We start from the raw sequence: 19,184 nt of genomic DNA, 5'->3' as shown, positions 1-19,184 counted from the left end.
GTGGACGCGATGATGTTATCGCGACGAACGCCAGCGACATCGGTGATTTCGGCGACGCCGAAACCTAACTGGTGGTGAAGGTAGTGCCTCTCAAGACGCTCATTGGCGATTTTGCATCACTGGGAAATCACCGCTGTGTACAAGATCAGTAGGATCTGCACTAAGGTCTACCGAATGTTGATCCCAAGGCGATCGAAGAAGAACTCAAGGACCGGTACAAGCTGGCCCCAATCGCTGTCTTTCGGATAACTAGGAGAGACGAAAACGTGAAGACGTACCCGGATTGTATTTTCCTGGTGTACTTCCAGAAGGGAAAGGTGACGCTGAATGCGCTGCAGGCTATTCGCTCAATGTACTCCATCATCGTACGATGGGAGCCGTACCGTGGAGGCCATCGCGATGTGACCCAGTGCCAACGATGTCTGAACATTGGACACGGCACTCGCATCTGCAACATCAAGCCACGCTGCAGCAACTGCGCTCACGAACATGCCACTTCTGACTGCCCTGTGGATGGAGCCGTGGCTGTGGTGATGCACATCAAGGTTCTGACAGACAGTGCTCCAAACGTGAGGACTTCAAACGAATCCGAAAACAGGTGGCAACTAACAACCAACCAGGACGCAAGAAGGACAAAGTCCCGGCATTTCGGACGGTGGATTTTCCGCCTCTTCGTGCTCCTCGGCAAAGGCAAGCGAATTCGCGGGTGCATTCCGCTCAAGCAACTTCCGGTGATTTTGCTGGCCAAAGCTCTCCATCCCCCCCTGAATTCTGGAGACAACCAGCAGCGCAAAACAACAACCCCGATCTATTCTCAGCGGACGAACTGATGGAAATTTTCGTCAACATGTCCGGTGATCTTCGTAAGTACCGCAATAAGCCCGAACAGATCCAAATGCTCGGTAAGTTCATCATCCAGTATGGCCTCTAAACCGCTAACTATCGTCACCTGGAATGCTTGCTCTGTAAGAGCAAAAGAGATTAAGCTTGCCGACTTCCTCCGCAAGCACAGCATCGACGTGGGCCTTCTAACCGAGACCCATCTAAAGTCCGGCGACAGCTTCTGCTTGCCTGACCACAACATTATTCGGCTTGATCGTACCAGCTCCAGGGGGGGTGGTGTTGCGGTCGTCGTCAAGAAAGGAATAAAATACCACACTCTGTCCCATATCCGCACCACTATCATCGAGGCCCTTGGTGTGGAGGTGGAGTCGTCGACTGGATACGTCCAGTTCATCGCCGTCTACTGCCCTCGACAGTGTGCCGCCAGCAGTGGACTAGCGGCTAAATTCAAGAAGGACCTGTCCACCATCACCCATACCGGTTCCCGCTTCGTAGTTGGAGGAGATCTAAATGCTCGCCATGAGGCCTGGCGGAACTACCAGCAGAACCAGAACGGTTGTCTGCTGTTCGACCACTCGCAGCATGGGCTGTACTCCGTTTGGTTTTCGAATGAGCCAACATTCATCTCACCGGCGGCAACCCATCGACGCTAGACCTGTTCCTGTCAAATACCAGCTTGTCCAAGCCGGTAGCCTTGAACGAACTCAGCTCCGACCACCAACCGGTGGAGGCTGAACTGGGCTACAACGTGGCCCCTGCTCCACGTCTGCACAAGGAGTACCAACGCGTAAACTGGGCCCACGCGTGGTAGACAGACACATCATCGACAACCCGCCGCTTAACACCGTGTAGGACATCGACCTAGCATTGGAGGGACTCCTCCAAGCCATAACCGTGGCTGACGAGGCATACGCTCGACAAGTTCCTGTGAGGGGTAAGTTTGTTGCTTGGCGTTTGACAATGTTTGGCATGACGGACTTGTGTACAAGCTTTGTAACTTCAACTTCCCATTACATCTGGTTAAAATCACCCGTAACTACCTCCAGCAAAGGTATTCTTATTCTTCTTCTTCTTCTTCTTCTTCTTCTTCTTCTCCTTCTTCTTATTCTTCTACTACTAATACTACTACTACTACTACTACTCATTCTTCTTCTTCTTCTTCTTCTTCTTCTTCTTCTTCTTCTTCTTCTTCTTCTGTCCTTTATTTAACGTCGGTCTCTGTTCCGCAATCTAGTTTCAATCACCAACGGACATCGATTGCCATCCATAGACGGCAATCGAATTTGCAGGAAGGCAGCTTCCACACCTGCGTAGGATATGCCTCACGAAATAACGAACAAACTTCAACGATGCCTTAACGCCTTTGCTGATTATGCGCCACCACGTGGTAAACCAAAATCAATGCCTCCAAAACATAAACAATCATGTTTCTCCATCGGCAATCGCCCAAACTAAAAGCAGCTCCATCTTGTACTGTAATCATGGATGGCACAAGGGTTGAGTGGTCTGCCGAAGTAACCTATCTCGGGATGTTGTTTGATGAAAAGCTCCTATTTCGCTCACATGTGGAGAAAACCGTAATCAAGTGTTCCGCCTTGGTTAGGTGTCTGTATCTGCTGATTAGCCGTAGATCCCGCCTCTCAAGGGTAAACAAACTGGCTGTCTACAAACAAATTATAGCACCTGCGATCCTCTACGCAGCTCCGGTGTGGGAATCATGTGCAAAGACTCACAGGAACAAAATTCAGGTCACTCAGAATAGAGTGCTGAGGATGGTTCTTGATCGTCCTTTTGACACTAGAATAACAAATTTACACGAAGAGGCAGGCATTGCCAAAATAGATTCCAGAATTAACAAAATTAAGACTAAATTTTCACAAAAATGTATTTTATCAGAACATGCTCTAATAAGCAATTTGTATATAGTAGATTAGGTGTATATAGTAGTTGTAGGTTAGTTGTAGTTGTAAATAGTAGTCATAAATAGTCATTCTCTAAAACAGACCTGATAGGACTAGGAACTGTAATTAATAATAATTGAAATTTCAAAGGAACTAAAGTTGAAAAGACGCATATGTGTCACTTGATAAGTTGTACATGTAAACCACACAAATTCAAGAAATATAGATCATTTAAAGTCAAAGTTTTGCACTGCACTGTCTTCTGTGAACAATGAACGGAAAACATATTATGCGTAGTTTCCGTTAGATGTCACCGCAAACAACAGCAGTGACATCTGATGGAAAATGAATGCAGAAGCCTGACAAAATGATTAATTAAAAACTGTTTGTCTGGCCCGCATCTCAACTAGATACTATTCCTACAATCTGTTGGAGAAGATGTTCGGTTTGAGTAAGTATTATTTTTTAGACAATGATATTGCAGTCCAAAGACATAATCAATTCGTCGTAAAGATGCAAGTTGTCTTTTTTCTCACTATATCTCTAATAAGAATGTTAATAAGCATTAAAGAGTAAAAGTGTATTTTATTGAATTATTATATCTCGAAACAATAATTTACCCATGAATCAAGGATGTATAATCTACAGCTAGTAAAAACACCTTCTTAGAGACGTTGGTAGTGTTAAAATTAATCGATTATTTGATTAATCGATTATTTCACGCAGATTAATCGGTGTTGACTACAATCAATAAAAAAAAAACTAATCGATTAGTAAATAATCGATTAGTTGGGAAAATCGGACATCACTACACGTAGGATCTATTCGTGGTATAGCACAAGCACAATTTTACACTTAATTAATCGAATATTTATCACAGCACTGCCATGACGTTCGCCTTTACAAATACCAAATAAAAAGTAATCTAATCGAAACCATCAAATATGATTACAGACCGATTAGCGTTGCTTTCTAGATTGTTTTTCAATATTGTGATCTCTTTCATCATGATGCAGAAGGACCAAGGAGAAGTTTAGCTATTTCTAAATGCCCATTTTTACTTGCATAGTGGAGAGGTGTTCTATTATTTTCATCCTGATGATCCACATTTGCAGATCGATCGAGGAGAAGTTTAGCAATTTCTAAATGCCCATTTTTACTTGCATAGTGGAGAGGTGTTTTTTTATTTTCATCCTGATGATCCACATTGACAAATTCATTGAGGAGAAGTTCAGCAATTTCAAGATGCCCATTTTCACTTGCATAGTGGAGAGATGTTCTTTTTTCTTCATCCTGATGATCTACATTGGCAGATCTATCGAGAAGAAGTTTAGCAATGGCTAGATGCCCATTTACACTTGCATAGTGGAGAGGTGTTTTTTTATTTTCATCCTGATGATCCACATTTGCGGAACTATCGAGAAGAAGTTTAGCAACTTCTAGATGCCCATTTACACTTGCATAGTGGAGAGGTGTTTTTTTATTTTCATCCTGATGATCCACATTTGCGGAACTATCGAGAAGAAGTTTAGCAACTTCTAGATGCCCATTTTCACTTGCATAGTGGAGGGGAGTTCTATTATTTTCATCCTGATGATCCACATTTGCAGATCGATCGAGGAAAAGTTTAGCAATTTCTAAATGCCCATTTTTACTTGCATAGTGGAGAGGTGTTTTTTTATTTTCATCCTGATGATCCACATTGACAAATTCATTGAGGAGAAGTTCAGCAATTTCAAGATGCCCATTTACACTTGCATAGTGGAGAGGTGTTTTTTTATTTTCATCCTGATGATCCACATTTGCGGAACCATCGAGAAGAAGTTTAGCAACTTCTAGATGCCCATTTTCACTTGCATAGTGGAGAGGCGTTTTTTTATTTTCATCCTGATGATCCACATTTGCAGAACCATCGAGAAGAACTTTAGCAATTTCTAGATGCCTATTTTCACTTGCATAGTAGAGAGGAGTTCTTTTTTCTTCATCCTGACGATCCACATTTGCAGATCTATAGAGGAGAAGTTTAGCAATTTCAAGATGCCCGTTTTCACTTGCATAGTGAAGAGGTGTTCTATTATTTTCATCGTGATGATCCACATTTGCAGATCTATCGAGAAGAAGTTCAACAATTTCTAAATGTCCATTTTCACTTGCATAATGGAGTGGTGTTTTTTTATTTTCATCCTGATGATCCACATTTGCAGATCTATCGAGAAGAAGTTTAACAATTTCTAAATGCCCATTTTCACTTGCATGGTGGAGAGGTGTTCTTTTTTCTTCATCCTGATGATCCACATTTGCAGATCTATCGAGAAGAAGTTCAACAATTTTTAAATGTCCATTTTCACTTGCATAATGGAGTGGTGTTTTTTTATTTTCATCCTGATGATCCACATTTGCAGATCTATCGAGAAGAAGTTTAGCAATGTCAAGATGTCCATTTTCACTTGCATAATGGAGAGGTGTTTTTTTATTTTCATCCTGATGATCCACATTTGCAGATCTATCGAGAAGAAGTTTAGCAATGGCTAGATGCCCATTTTTACTTGCATAGTGGAGAGGTGTTTTTTTATTTTCATCCTGATGATCCACATTGACAAATTCATTGAGGAGAAGTTCAGCAATTTCAAGATGCCCATTTTCACTTGCATAGTGGAGAGATGTTCTTTTTTCTTCATCCTGATGATCTACATTGGCAGATCTATCGAGAAGAAGTTTAGCAATGGCTAGATGCCCATTTACACTTGCATAGTGGAGAGGTGTTCTTTTATTTTCATCCTGATGATCCACATTTGCAGAACCATCGAGAAGAACTTTAGCAATTTCTAGATGCCTATTTTCACTTGCATAGTAGAGAGGAGTTCTTTTTTCTTCATCCTGACGATCCACATTTGCAGATCTATAGAGGAGAAGTTTAGCAATTTCAAGATGCCCGTTTTCACTTGCATAGTGAAGAGGTGTTCTATTATTTTCATCGTGATGATCCACATTTGCAGATCTATCGAGAAGAAGTTCAACAATTTCTAAATGTCCATTTTCACTTGCATAATGGAGAGGTGTTTTTTTATTTTCATCCTGATGATCCACATTTGCAGATCTATCGAGAAGAAGTTTAACAATTTCTAAATGCCCATTTTCACTTGCATGGTGGAGAGGTGTTCTTTTTTCTTCATCCTGATGATCCACATTTGCAGATCTATCGAGAAGAAGTTCAACAATTTTTAAATGTCCATTTTCACTTGCATAATGGAGTGGTGTTTTTTTATTTTCATCCTGATGATCCACATTTGCAGATCTATCGAGAAGAAGTTTAGCAATGTCAAGATGTCCATTTTCACTTGCATAATGGAGAGGTGTTTTTTTATTTTCATCCTGATGATCCACATTTGCAGATCTATCGAGAAGAAGTTTAGCAATGTCAAGATGCCCATTTTCACTTGCATAGTAGAGAGGTGTTCTATTATTTTTATCCTGATGATCCACATCTGCAGATCTTTCGAGGAGGAGTTTAGTAATTTCTAAGTGCCCAGTTTTACTTGCATAGTGGAGAGGTGTTCTTTTTTCTTCATCCTGAAGATTCACATATGAAGATCTATCGAGAAGAAGTTCAACAATTTCTAAATGTCCATTTTCACTTGCATAATGGAGAGGTGTTTTTTTATTTTCATCCTGATGATCCACATTTGCGGAACTATCGAGAAGAAGTTTAGCAACTTCTAGATGCCCATTTTCACTTGCATAGTGGAGGGGAGTTCTATTATTTTCATCCTGATGATCCACATTTGCAGATCGATCGAGGAAAAGTTTAGCAATTTCTAAATGCCCATTTTTACTTGCATAGTGGAGAGGTGTTTTTTTATTTTCATCCTGATGATCCACATTGACAAATTCATTGAGGAGAAGTTCAGCAATTTCAAGATGCCCATTTTCACTTGCATAGTGGAGAGATGTTCTTTTTTCTTCATCCTGATGATCTACATTGGCAGATCTATCGAGAAGAAGTTTAGCAATGGCTAGATGCCCATTTACAATTGCATAGTGGAGAGGTGTTTTTTTATTTTCATCCTGATGATCCACATTTGCGGAACCATCGAGAAGAAGTTTAGCAACTTCTAGATGCCCATTTTCACTTGCATAGTGGAGAGGTGTTCTTTTTACTTCATCCTGATGATCCACATTTGCAGATCGATCGAGAAGAAGTTTAATAATTTCTAAATGCCTATTTTCACTTGCATAATGGAGTGGTGTTTTTTTATTTTCATCCTGATGATCCACATTTGCAGATCTATCGAGAAGAAGTTTAGCAATGTCAAGATGTCCATTTTCACTTGCATAATGGAGAGGTGTTTTTTTATTTTCATCCTGATGATCCACATTTGCAGATCTATCGAGAAGAAGTTTAGCAATGTCAAGATGCCCATTTTCACTTGCATAGTAGAGAGGTGTTCTATTATTTTTATCCTGATGATCCACATCTGCAGATCTTTCGAGGAGGAGTTTAGTAATTTCTAAGTGCCCAGTTTTACTTGCATAGTGGAGAGGTGTTCTTTTTTCTTCATCCTGAAGATTCACATATGAAGATCTATCGAGAAGAAGTTCAACAATTTCTAAATGTCCATTTTCACTTGCATAATGGAGAGGTGTTTTTTTATTTTCATCCTGATGATCCACATTTGCGGAACTATCGAGAAGAAGTTTAGCAACTTCTAGATGCCCATTTTCACTTGCATAGTGGAGGGGAGTTCTATTATTTTCATCCTGATGATCCACATTTGCAGATCGATCGAGGAAAAGTTTAGCAATTTCTAAATGCCCATTTTTACTTGCATAGTGGAGAGGTGTTTTTTTATTTTCATCCTGATGATCCACATTGACAAATTCATTGAGGAGAAGTTCAGCAATTTCAAGATGCCCATTTTCACTTGCATAGTGGAGAGATGTTCTTTTTTCTTCATCCTGATGATCTACATTGGCAGATCTATCGAGAAGAAGTTTAGCAATGGCTAGATGCCCATTTACAATTGCATAGTGGAGAGGTGTTTTTTTATTTTCATCCTGATGATCCACATTTGCGGAACCATCGAGAAGAAGTTTAGCAACTTCTAGATGCCCATTTTCACTTGCATAGTGGAGAGGTGTTCTTTTTACTTCATCCTGATGATCCACATTTGCAGATCTATCGAGAAGAAGTTTAACCATTTCTAAATGCCCATTTTCACTTGCATAGTGAAGAGGTGTTCTATTATTTTCATCGTGATGATCCACATTTGCAGATCTATCGAGAAGAAGTTTAACAATTTCTAAATGCCCATTTCCACTTGCATAGTGGAGAGGTGTTCTATTATTTTTATCCTCATGATCCACATTTGCAGATCGATCGAGAAGAAGTTTAATAATTTCTAAATGCCTATTTTCACTTGCATAATTGAGAGGTGTTTTTTTATTTTCATCCTGATGATCCACATTTGCAGATCTATCGAGAAGAAGTTTAACAATTTCTAAATGCCCATTTCCACTTGCATAGTGGAGAGGTGTTCTATTATTTTTATCCTGATGATCCACATCTGCAGATCTTTCGAGGAGGAGTTTAGTAATTTCTAAGTGACCATTTTCACTTGCATAGTGGAGAGGTGTTCTTTTTTCTTCATCCTGAAGATTCACATATGAAGATCTATCGAGGAGAAGTTTAGCAATTTCAAGATGTCCTTTTTTACTTGCAATGTGCAGAGGACTTGTATTGAGGTGTTTATCATAACCATGAAATATCTCAAAATGGGCGATCAGATTAGCATCGATGCCATAAACAAGTAGAAATAAAACCAGCTCAGAATTACCAGCATACGTCGCAGTGTGTAATAAAGATCCATATTTTTCGTGTTTTCTAGTTTTGAAATCATTCTTTTGTAGCAGTTCCCTTAACACTTTTAATGAACTTGCTTCACATGCCCAGAATGCAACCTCAGCTTTTTTTTTACAAATATCGCTCAGAACAATCATTTGCTCTGATTGTTGTGAATACTGTTCTTCAGTTAGCTTAAAAAAAAATCTTCGGACTGTTTCATGATCCACAAGTGTTTCGTACAAAATTGCTTTGCAGTTTTGGATATAATCATATATATACATCGCAGCAAAAAATTTGGCAAAGGATAAGTGTATGAATCTAATATTGCCATCGGAAATATTAAATAGAGGAGAGCGCTCTTTTCCTTTTTTGATTCTTATTTGGAGGTCATTGTAAAGTTTTTCGTGTTCAGCCGATGTGATTACTTTCTGATGGCTATGCCAAATAATCTGATGGCAGGCAACTATTTGATGCTCAATAATAAAGTATTTCAACTGACGCTTCTCTTCTTCATTACTTTGCATGTCAAAATTTTGGTAGGCATCTTGGTATCTATTTTTCTTCCATTTTATTTGAAACGAAAACTGCACAAACTTTTTAAACAATGAGACAACATTAAAATTTTTTGCCGCGAAAATATATTGTACACGTTTATATGGAACAGTATTTACATATTGTTGGAAATCATCAGAATATGCTTCCGCCAACAATCGAATCATAAGTGGATTTCCAAAGAATTCATACTCATCGCTTGTTATGTCCGAGTATATTTTTTCGAGCAATTGAGTTGAATAAATTTTAAATTCCATTGAATCATCGGAAGCTTTCCATGAATTTTTCAAAAACATCATTTGTGCATCTTTTTCAAATGGAATCAATCTGATTGCCCCTATTCTAAAAGTTGTTTCAAGAATACATTTGACATGATATCTTCCACTTACAATCACTCGATTATTCTTCTTTGACAATATTTGCTTAAACATGGCGATTGCCTCGTCATGAAAAGTGATCTCATCGAACCCATCAAATATGATTATAGACCGATTTGCGTTGCTTTCTAGATTGTTTTTTAATATTGTCAAGCTTGTTTTTGAAAGAGTCGGTTTAAGAATTGTGTAAACCGTTTCTAAGTTTTCACAGCCCGTTTTGAGCATTTCCTGTAGGTTATTCAAATATATCAAGAACACATCAATATCGGATTTCTTTTGAACTTCGAAGGCAATGTATTGGAGGATAGTTGTTTTTCCCATACCAGGCTCTCCGATGAAGAGAGAAAATTTGCTCTCTTCTGGGTCGTCTATTAATCGTTTGATGAAATCATGGTCGCTTACAATATGATTATTTGCAATTAATTTTCTTCCTATGTACTCGCTTTCACGTTGTGATAAATTATGACTCAGTTCTTCCGTTATGTCTTTGACACACTTACGTCCCTCGGCTCCAGTTAAGTAAATCTTTTGTGTATGCTTGTCACTACTAAGATTGATCCAATCTTTAAAACATTGATAAAATTTAAAGAAAGGCAGCTCTAATTGTGCTTTGCCAAGATTGTCCGGTAGAATCCAAGTTCTCATCCATGAGCGAAGATCATCCTTGACGGTTGTCATTAGATCATTTGGTTGGTCTACACAGAAAGTTAGATGCTGAAAGAACTTGCTCACGCGTTCTTCATTTATATATAGAGGTAGTTGTGTGTCCCTAGATTTACCTTTCATCAGATTTTGAATCGCTTGATTTGTTTCTATGTTTACCGTTGATTTTTTATGAATCTTATTTCGTAGCTCATTGTACAACCATAGATGGGAGGTATTGACCTGATGGTTTAAGAAATTATCGGTGAACTTTAGATTTCCACATGAAACTGTCAGGATCTTCTGCAATTGTGTTTTGTACTTTGTCAGTATGTCCGAAACTTTTCCACTTTTGAAGAGTTCAATGATTGCATCCCTAATGGCAGTTATTTCGGTGTTCATCAAATTCAGTAATTCTTCAATGTTATCCTCTTTTGGTCTGAATCTTATGTAGCAATTGTCGGATTTAGCTAACTTCATTATTGGGTTCACTTCACTTTGTTCACAGATCTCGATGTCCACCAATTCCTTAAGCTTTTCATCGCTAACGTCTAATGATTTATTGGTTAGGATAAAAAATCGTTTCTTATACTTCTTGAATACATCTTTTTGAATGACATCTAAATATGACTGTATGTACTTCACAAGAGCAAAATCTTGATTATCCTTGAACATCTTCGGAAAAAAATTGTCGAACGATAATGGTTTTGTATCACCTGAGCTGCCTTTGTGTTTGGTTTGAATTAACCACATTTCCTCCTGTTCTTCGAAAATTATGACTACGCCATCAAATTTTCCAGCGTCCTTCATTTCTGAGGCAAGTTTGAATTCTGATTTCCCGAAAGATGCTCGCTCAAACAGCACCAACGTTAAATCTTCTTTGTATTTGTTGCCATGATTTCCAGTATTGCCACCCCATGCATAGGCCAATGGGTCCTTGGTGGGCTCCATTATTTCCCTAGAAAGAAAAGAATAATCTATTAGTAACATTTATCATAAGTATTTCATGTCTATTCGTTCAAAATAATCTGGACATTGCTCTTATATAGATATAAAAAGCATTCTACAGTGTTAGATCTGGTGTTCCTCAGGGTAGCATATTTGGGACGATATTGTAACAAATTTCACTTCGGATCTCCCTGATTTGCCTCAGAGTTGCAGGCATTTCCACTATAGGAAGAAATCTTCGTGTTATTTGCAGCATACTGCAGAAAAGTTTAGATATTGTCTCTTCTTATTTACAAAAATGGAAAATTTCTCCCAACGCTTCCAAAACCTAACTTATAAAACTTCCACATAAGCCTAGAGCTTCGTTTTTGAAACACTAGTAGTACTCACATAGTCACTATGAACAGAGTTTCAATTTTCTGGTCAAACCTAGTGAAATGTTTTCGACTACACTGAGAAAATTGATCATAGATTTTTGCCATGTGATTTCGCAAATGAAATTTATGTGTGAAACACATAATTGTTTTCATTCGACCTTCAAAAAATATTATTTGTCCGGCGAACGGTTGGTTTTGTTTTTGCTGGCGCTGATTTCATGTGTTTTTCGCATATTTTTTAATTGTACCAAATCAAACAAATATTAGTTTTCGCGTGAGGATAAGTGTAAATTAAGATCTGCGAGGCCAATTATTTCAAAGCCTTGAGCTATTAAATTTTTGAGAAGATCATCAACTATTAAAGACCACAATAGAGGTGATCACACGTCTTCTTGCGGGCATCCTTTCGTTGCTCTTACACTGATGAGTGAGCTTCCAAGGTTTGCTGATATTTCTCTTTTTGATAACATCTCATTGATCCAATTTACAATGCTTTGATCGAAGCCACGTTGTAGTCATTGAATCGTGAGATGAATTATCGAATGCACCTTCAATGTCAAGGAATACAGCAATTGAAATTTCTTTGGCTTCAAAAGATCTTTCTAGTTTTGTAACAACCGTAACAGCACTCCATTACTGACGAGTTACCTTCCTTGTATGCAAACTAATATTTGCTCAGAGGATTTCTAACTAGATACGCTGACTTTATGTGTTCATCTATTGTCTTTTTTTCATTATTTTTAGCATAAAAGACGATAATCTTATTGGCCTGAAGGATTTTGGTGAAGTTTTATCCTTTTTATTAGCCTTGGGGATAAAAATAATTCGCACTTGTCGCCACACTGCCCGTATAAAGCTTAATATGTATCCCAAGTTCACCAGCTTGCTTAAATTAGCTTTGTTAGAATAGGCGTTAAAACCACTTTTCCCTTTTATAGTAGTACAAGAAAAATTCCATCCCTACCTGGTTACTTGCAAGGTTCAAAAGAGTCAATCGCCCATTCATCTTTTCTTCAGTAAAGATTATGTTGGCCAAAGTGCAAGCATCAGCTTTTGTTCTGTCTAACTCAATCGTTTCATTCAATATTTCATGAATATTCGTCCTGGGCTCATCGATACCAATTGCTGTTTTCGTTGCGTTTTGGTCTTCGTTTAAATTGATAATAGAATATGGAAAATGTGTTCTCATAATCAACTCTAACGTTTCATTAGTAGAAGTAGTTAAAGAACCATCTTTTTTTCTTTTTTTTTTAAAGTTTCCAGCCCATTGGAATGATCTCTAGTGAGCATTTTCTGCAACCTAGCAGTTGCTGGAGTATTTTCAATGTTATAAAGGAGAAAAATCTATACAACTCTCTAATAACGAAAATTTCCAAAGGCTTGGTAGCCATCACAATGAAGTAATGAAATTGGGTTGTTAGCAGAATGCTTAAATAAAGCAGCAAAAAATGTTATGTTCCATTTAATTCCACTTAGTTAATGTTGGTATCCATGATAGATACTTATTATGATGGCTACCAAGCATTTTCTTATAAGAGAGTTGCATAGATTTTTCTCCTTTAGTTTACTTAAATCTTTGGTTTTTATTAGTTAGGTAGGTTCCGATTCTACACATTGTAATTTCATTTTTATATCTGGCATCTTGACATTTTTACTTAGAGGATGAGTTTTGGGATTAGATTTTGAGAAGTTCTTTTGTGGGAATGACACTGATGAAGACTGCACATTGTAGTCGAAATACGTATCTGTCATGGATACCAAAATTAATTTAGTTGCATTAAATGGAAGATAACCGTTTTTGCTGTTTTATTTAAAACATATGGACTAAATAAAAGATTTCCATTATCAGTAAAGTTGATCAAATGGTCAAGACCTATCTTGGCAAAGAGTTTAATTCAGAATTCACTCACCCGGTAGCGCTAGTGTGACATTCATTGAACTGTTTAGGCTAGATAAAAAATTCCGTACGCAGTGCCGTGATGTGTTTGGACATGCCTGAATTGAGCCTTAAACAAGCAAATGGCTGGACTATGATGCTATTGCCACCTCGTTGAAAATTTTGAAATTTTCATATATTGTCCTTTTGAAGTTTTAAATATGTGAACATAGGATCATTGTCACCTTGATAATTTTCAGATATGGCTATTCATGAAGTAGTCGATATTTTCATTTTCAGGAATATCTTCTTTACAAAGGACCATCGCCACGTCGTTGATAATTTTGCAATTCGTCCTTATGAAGCTCTCGGTAAAATTCTAATACTTCATACTGATGAAGTCCTTGAAAATATTATTTCAGGAATGTCACCCTTCCAGTGGACCATAGCCATATCGTTGATATGTTTTTGCAATTCTAATGCTTCGTCCTTATAAAGTTCTCGATAGACAATTTTTTTGGAATAAAGTTTCAACAGAATATCATTGTCACCTCATTGATAATATAATAATTCTTATGATCCGTCATCGTGAAGCTCTCGACATTCTTGTTTTAGAAATGACATCTGAACAGAGGACCATTGCCACATCGTTGATAATTTTGAAATTCTAATACTCCGTCCTCATGAAGTTCTCTTTCTTATCTAATGCAATGTCACCCTTACAGAGGATTTTTGTCATACCGATAATTTTGAAATTCTATTGCTTCACTTTGGTGAAGCTCTCGATCTGCACATCTTTTGAATTTCGCCCTTACTTATCTGTCGCCCCTTGAGAAAAATTTACGACTTACCTGTTATTATGTTACGATTACAGTACTGGGTGTATCGCGGATATGAAGAAACACGGATAGGAGATTTCGCGAAGTATCAGAATCCGGCTCGTCTGTCAATGATCCTGCGGAGAAATAAACCTAAAATTAAAATCACGTCAAAGAGGCTGCACTATAACCGAGTCGAAAATATGGTGCATTTTATAATTTTAATTTTTTACGATGTTGATGAAATGTTTTGTAGTAGGAATTCCTTGAGAAACCTTCATGAAGCGTTTCTAGAGTTCATTAGCAGTTTTTAATTTTAAAAACTTTCATATTAATACATGTTTTGAATGTGTTCCAGTGCCAGATTTAGGCTCCGGGGGCCCGGGGCAGTTATTTGCCTTCGAAGTTTGAATTTCAAATGTGCGTTCGTATTTTTCCTCCTACCATCTTGATATGAAACAAATTAAATTTAGATGAAAACAATCATAAGAAAATCATGTGAATTCCACATTTCGCAGTACTATCAACATATCAGTGCCAACATTTCAAAGGGGCGTAATTGCTTTTGTAAACAATGACTTTACCCGTAAATTTCTCGCGAATGAAATTTTACCTCTCCAAAATAACAATGCTAGCTGGTAAAGGAAACATTCCTCTACCTGCTGGTGTCATTATTTTTCATGAGTGAGCTTTTATTCGCGAGAAATCGACGGCTAAAGCCATTGTTTACAAATACAATTACGCTCCTTTGAAATGTTGGCACTGATATGGCGCTAGCGTGTAAATGTCAAACGCAAGGGAATTGACTATGCGCGCCCCAAGCGACGGCACTACCAACTAAGACATATTTAAATTGATCGTTAAATGCGTGTTTGATGAAAAATATGATAGCACTTTAGCTAAACATGTGTGAATTCTCGCATCACTTTTCAATAGGTCTTAAGTAACAAATGTAAACAAATCGAGTTAAGCGATACAAACGATTGCTCTTCTATCATTGTATGTGATACAAAAACATCCATCCAAATTTACTTTAATTTATTTAAGATAATCATTGATCAAAAATTGTCCAATGTACAGTTTGAAATGATGGGTACATGATTGTTAATTCGGTCATTCGAACTGCCTAACATGATTGGTGCTCATTTTCCAAAGGCGGGGCCAATCTAAAGTTAGGTACTATACTCTGAAATGTTTGAAAGGGAATCTTGTTTCATGTAGACAAAACGTCCAATGTAACACTCATTGATTATGTCATTGAGAAAAATCGTCCAATGTAACATGTCCGATGTACAACTCGACTTGTCAATACGTCCTCTGTAGTTTTTTTTCTATGATGTAGCATTAAATTCAAAGTAAAATTGTGATTTTACCGTTTCTTCTAAATTTTAAACGTTATTATACGCTGACTACATTAAAAATAGTATTGCAAAATGTATTGTTTTTAAACAGATAAAATAATAAACTGTCGAACTTCAACATCGATTTTCTCAAAATGGTGGATATGTTACATTGGTCTATTTGAAAAGTGACGCGAGAATTATTTCATGCGTGAAGTTAACGATTTACATAGATGAAGATGCCCCCTCCGCCACCACTGGCAAAATAGATGATGGCCGACATGCTCATATACCTACGATGTGCGGTAAAAGTTCTAACGATTTTTTACACTCAAGTCACCATCTGACGAAACAAGTAATTGGGAGCACTATTTTTTTATGAGTCCCGCCAACACACTCCCACACCAAAGAGCTCACACTGAGAGCCCCCTGGTAGTGGACTCCTCGATAATATTTTTTTTAACGTTACAAGAGAAAACATATAGACATATAAATATAACATTACTAATTTTAAAGGTGTGTGATGCAAAATAACAATCATTAACAAGGTTAGGATGTACCCAGTGGAACAAAGTTCCTTTGAAGGGATCCTCAACTCATAAACAATTCAATTAATTAATATATACAATTTATTATCTTAAGCTTAGCGTAAAGAGTGTAAATTTTATAATTATAAATCGATAGTTGACACGAATTTATATCAAGAACTCGTTGATTTTGGAGTTGTAGTATCGCTTTAAACTGGTTTTGAAAAATAGTCGGTTGTTTAAGCTTTTCAAACATTTCGGAAGTGCATTGTACACAGATGGACCATAAAAAGAAATTCATATTTGACCGAGGCATGTGAATGCTCTCGAGCGTATTAGGTTATTCGCATACCGAGTATTATGATCATGATTTGTGATCGGTTAAATGAGGTTACGATGCATGTTGGGATTTTTTAGCGAATCATATATAAACAAACAAGACTGTAACTTGCACAAACCGCGTAGCGGGAGAATACTGTGCGAATTATTTGCGTAGAGTTGAAGAGTGGAAAACAATTGTGGAAGGTGATAGATGATTTTTATGCACCTATTTTGCAATACTTGCAAGTTTTTTAGTTTAGCCTTGCAAGCATGTCCCCAAACGATGATTAAGTACTGCAGATGAGAATGAATACAGCCAGGATAAAAAGTTAGAAGTGGGTTCCTAGGCACAAATTTACTAACACGATACATTAGGCCACATAGAGATGATACTTTGCATTGTACGTACATGTTCTATATGATCCCCAAGAGAGCGTAGGATCTAATACCAAGCTCAAATATTTAAAACTTGATACTTTCTCTATTACGTTAGACCCAATTGACGGAGTCTTTGATAAGTTTAACGAGAGTAAGTTAGTATCAAAGTATCTCATGAGTACCTGTAAATCATCGTTTATGCAGGAAACGATAGATGCAGTATCCTGATTTGGGTAAAAAAGTGCTGTATCGTCTTTTTTGTTATATGTTTCAACATTTCTTTCAGATGATCATTATAAGGATTTTTCTTTTGGATGTTCTTTTGGATTGCTTATTCTGAAGGATGAAACAATTACTAAGTGATCACTGATATCCGAATAAATTGTATCATTTTTTGTACAAGCAATATCCTCTTTTCGTCCAATAACATGGTCTAAAATGTTATTACTAACTGGGCGAGTTGTATATATATTCGAACAAATATAATCATGTGATTCCAATAAACTTGTATAACGACAAACAATATTGTTATTAATTAAATTTATTGGAATATTCATGTCACCGACAATAAAAAGCGGACGTGAACCCTGAGTTGACAACAAACTCTCCAGTTCATTATGACATCGATTGAAATCGAACGATGGAGGTCTGTAAACTCCTACGATATCGTAGATCAATCCATTTATATCAATTTCAATATGAATTAAGTGCATTCCATCAATAGAAATGTTTTTCTTTACATTAAAGCTCAACCCATTCTTGACATAAACTGCAAGACCAGCAGAGGACGTATCACGACAAGAAAATATTGAATTATAATTGGGTATACTGAACAAGGGACAATTATCAGCTTTCAGCCACGTTTCACCCACAACAAACACATCAATAGGTATTTTTATATTATCTAAGAACAAAAGAATGTTATCAAACTTAGACTTGTTATTTATTCCTCTTACATTCCATTGTGCTATACGAAGAAAATGATCACTACTTTCAGGATAATCATGGTAATAATTTATTCCATTAGCCATTTTATTTTATTAAGTTTACAAATTGACAAAGAAAATCATAAAACACATACATTTATAAAAGATTACTTATTGGAGTTATTATCATTACGTTTCCTCTTGTGAGAAGGAGTTTCTTTTGACGGAGATTTTCCGCTATAACGGCTAACCAATTCAATTATATCATCCCTAGTTTTTATAATCTCAGGCTTAGAATTCTCATTTTTCTTTACTAATACATTTCCCCCTCAACGGCGCTGGTGGTGTAGTGGTAAGCGTGATTACCTCTCACCCCAGCAGGCCTGGGTTCAATCCCAGTCGGCGCCGTCGAGATGTTCTGAGGCATAACATCTCTGATCACGCCTTCCTTCGGATGGGAAGTAAAGCCGTTGGTCCCCGGTTCATGAGTTGATGGGTCGATAGGTAGGGTCCAGGTGTGGGAGCTGCCTTCCTGGCACGTCGGAAGCATTGGTGCTCAGCACGGAAAACAAGATCGACGGAAAAAACATACAAAAGGAAAAAAAAAAACTACAATGGACATTTCCCCCTCTACTGCACCAAACATATTTTAGTTGCAACTTCTCCTAATACCCTCTCATTTCAGTTAAAAGCTGTGGGGTCAATTCATCGCGCATTGTGACGGTTGTTGGCTTAGCGTTGATCATATAACTTGGATCGGTTGATGATGAGAGTAGCTTACCGATTCCCCTTTTTTTTAAAGAAAACGATCTCCTTGATATTTTCGTTTTTAAAGATAACACGAATAGGTACCAGTGAATGTATTGGTTTATTTTTAGCATTTAACCTAGCGGCAGAAACTATCTCATCAGAATTTACAGTTACGCCAAAACAAGCAATAACTTTTTGAAAAATTTCTTTAGTATTTTCACCAGTGATAAATGGGACACCGAGAATTACCGCATTTTTGCAATTTTTATCACGGTTACTTTTATCTACTTGATGTTTCAGCTTATGTACCGTTTTCGACAAAGTTTGTTGAGTATCTTTCAATTTGTCGATATCTTGCTTTAAACATTCATTCTCTCTCTTCAACTGGTATGCTATGGCGTACAAAGTAGTGTTTTTGTTGAGTTGTGCTGTGAAAATAAATTCATAATTTCGTGTGAAATAGTGGCGTGTGCCGCGAAAGGATTATTCCAACGCGTACCCGTGGTGTTTTTCTAACAGGATAAGTAGAGGAAAGGTTGCCTAGCAACTAGTTTTTGTTTAATTTTGTATTTTTCCCCCCGGCGCGCTATTGATTTGTATAGTGAGCTGTGGCGGTAAAATATTATTTTGTGTTCTACTCCCCTGTATATGTCTGCTGCTAACAGTGTTAGCGTTTAATTTGGTAGAATGGATGTGTGTAATGTATGCGAGCAGTCTATTGCTATGAGTGGGCTCCCAGTTACGTGTGTAGGTCCGTGCAATGGAA

General features: G+C 37.5%; 1 protein-coding gene across 2 annotated transcripts in view; it reads right to left on the bottom strand.

Moving 5' to 3' along the window:
- Window positions 1-1,171: 1,171 nt before the first annotated feature.
- LOC135714181 (uncharacterized) overlaps window positions 1,172-19,184 on the bottom strand; it is a 42,435-nt gene continuing 24,422 nt past the window's right edge. For both annotated transcript variants that reach the window (XM_065237487.1, XM_065237488.1), the window contains exons 2-3: window positions 14,210-14,313; window positions 1,172-11,115 (exon numbers count right to left, since the gene is read on the bottom strand). In XM_065237487.1, the coding sequence (XP_065093559.1) occupies window positions 3,750-11,108 (7,359 nt within the window). In that variant the 5' untranslated portion in view covers window positions 11,109-11,115; window positions 14,210-14,313 and the 3' untranslated portion in view covers window positions 1,172-3,749. The remainder of the gene's footprint in view (window positions 11,116-14,209; window positions 14,314-19,184) is intronic.

Source organism: Ochlerotatus camptorhynchus, unplaced genomic scaffold, assembly GCF_037179485.1.
Source record: "Ochlerotatus camptorhynchus isolate MF236.1 unplaced genomic scaffold, CSIRO-AGI_Acam_v1.1 ptg000625l, whole genome shotgun sequence".
NCBI lineage: Eukaryota > Metazoa > Arthropoda > Insecta > Diptera > Culicidae > Ochlerotatus > Ochlerotatus camptorhynchus.
Note: the sequence above shows the minus strand (reverse complement) of the source record. Positions and strands in the feature narration are given on the sequence as shown.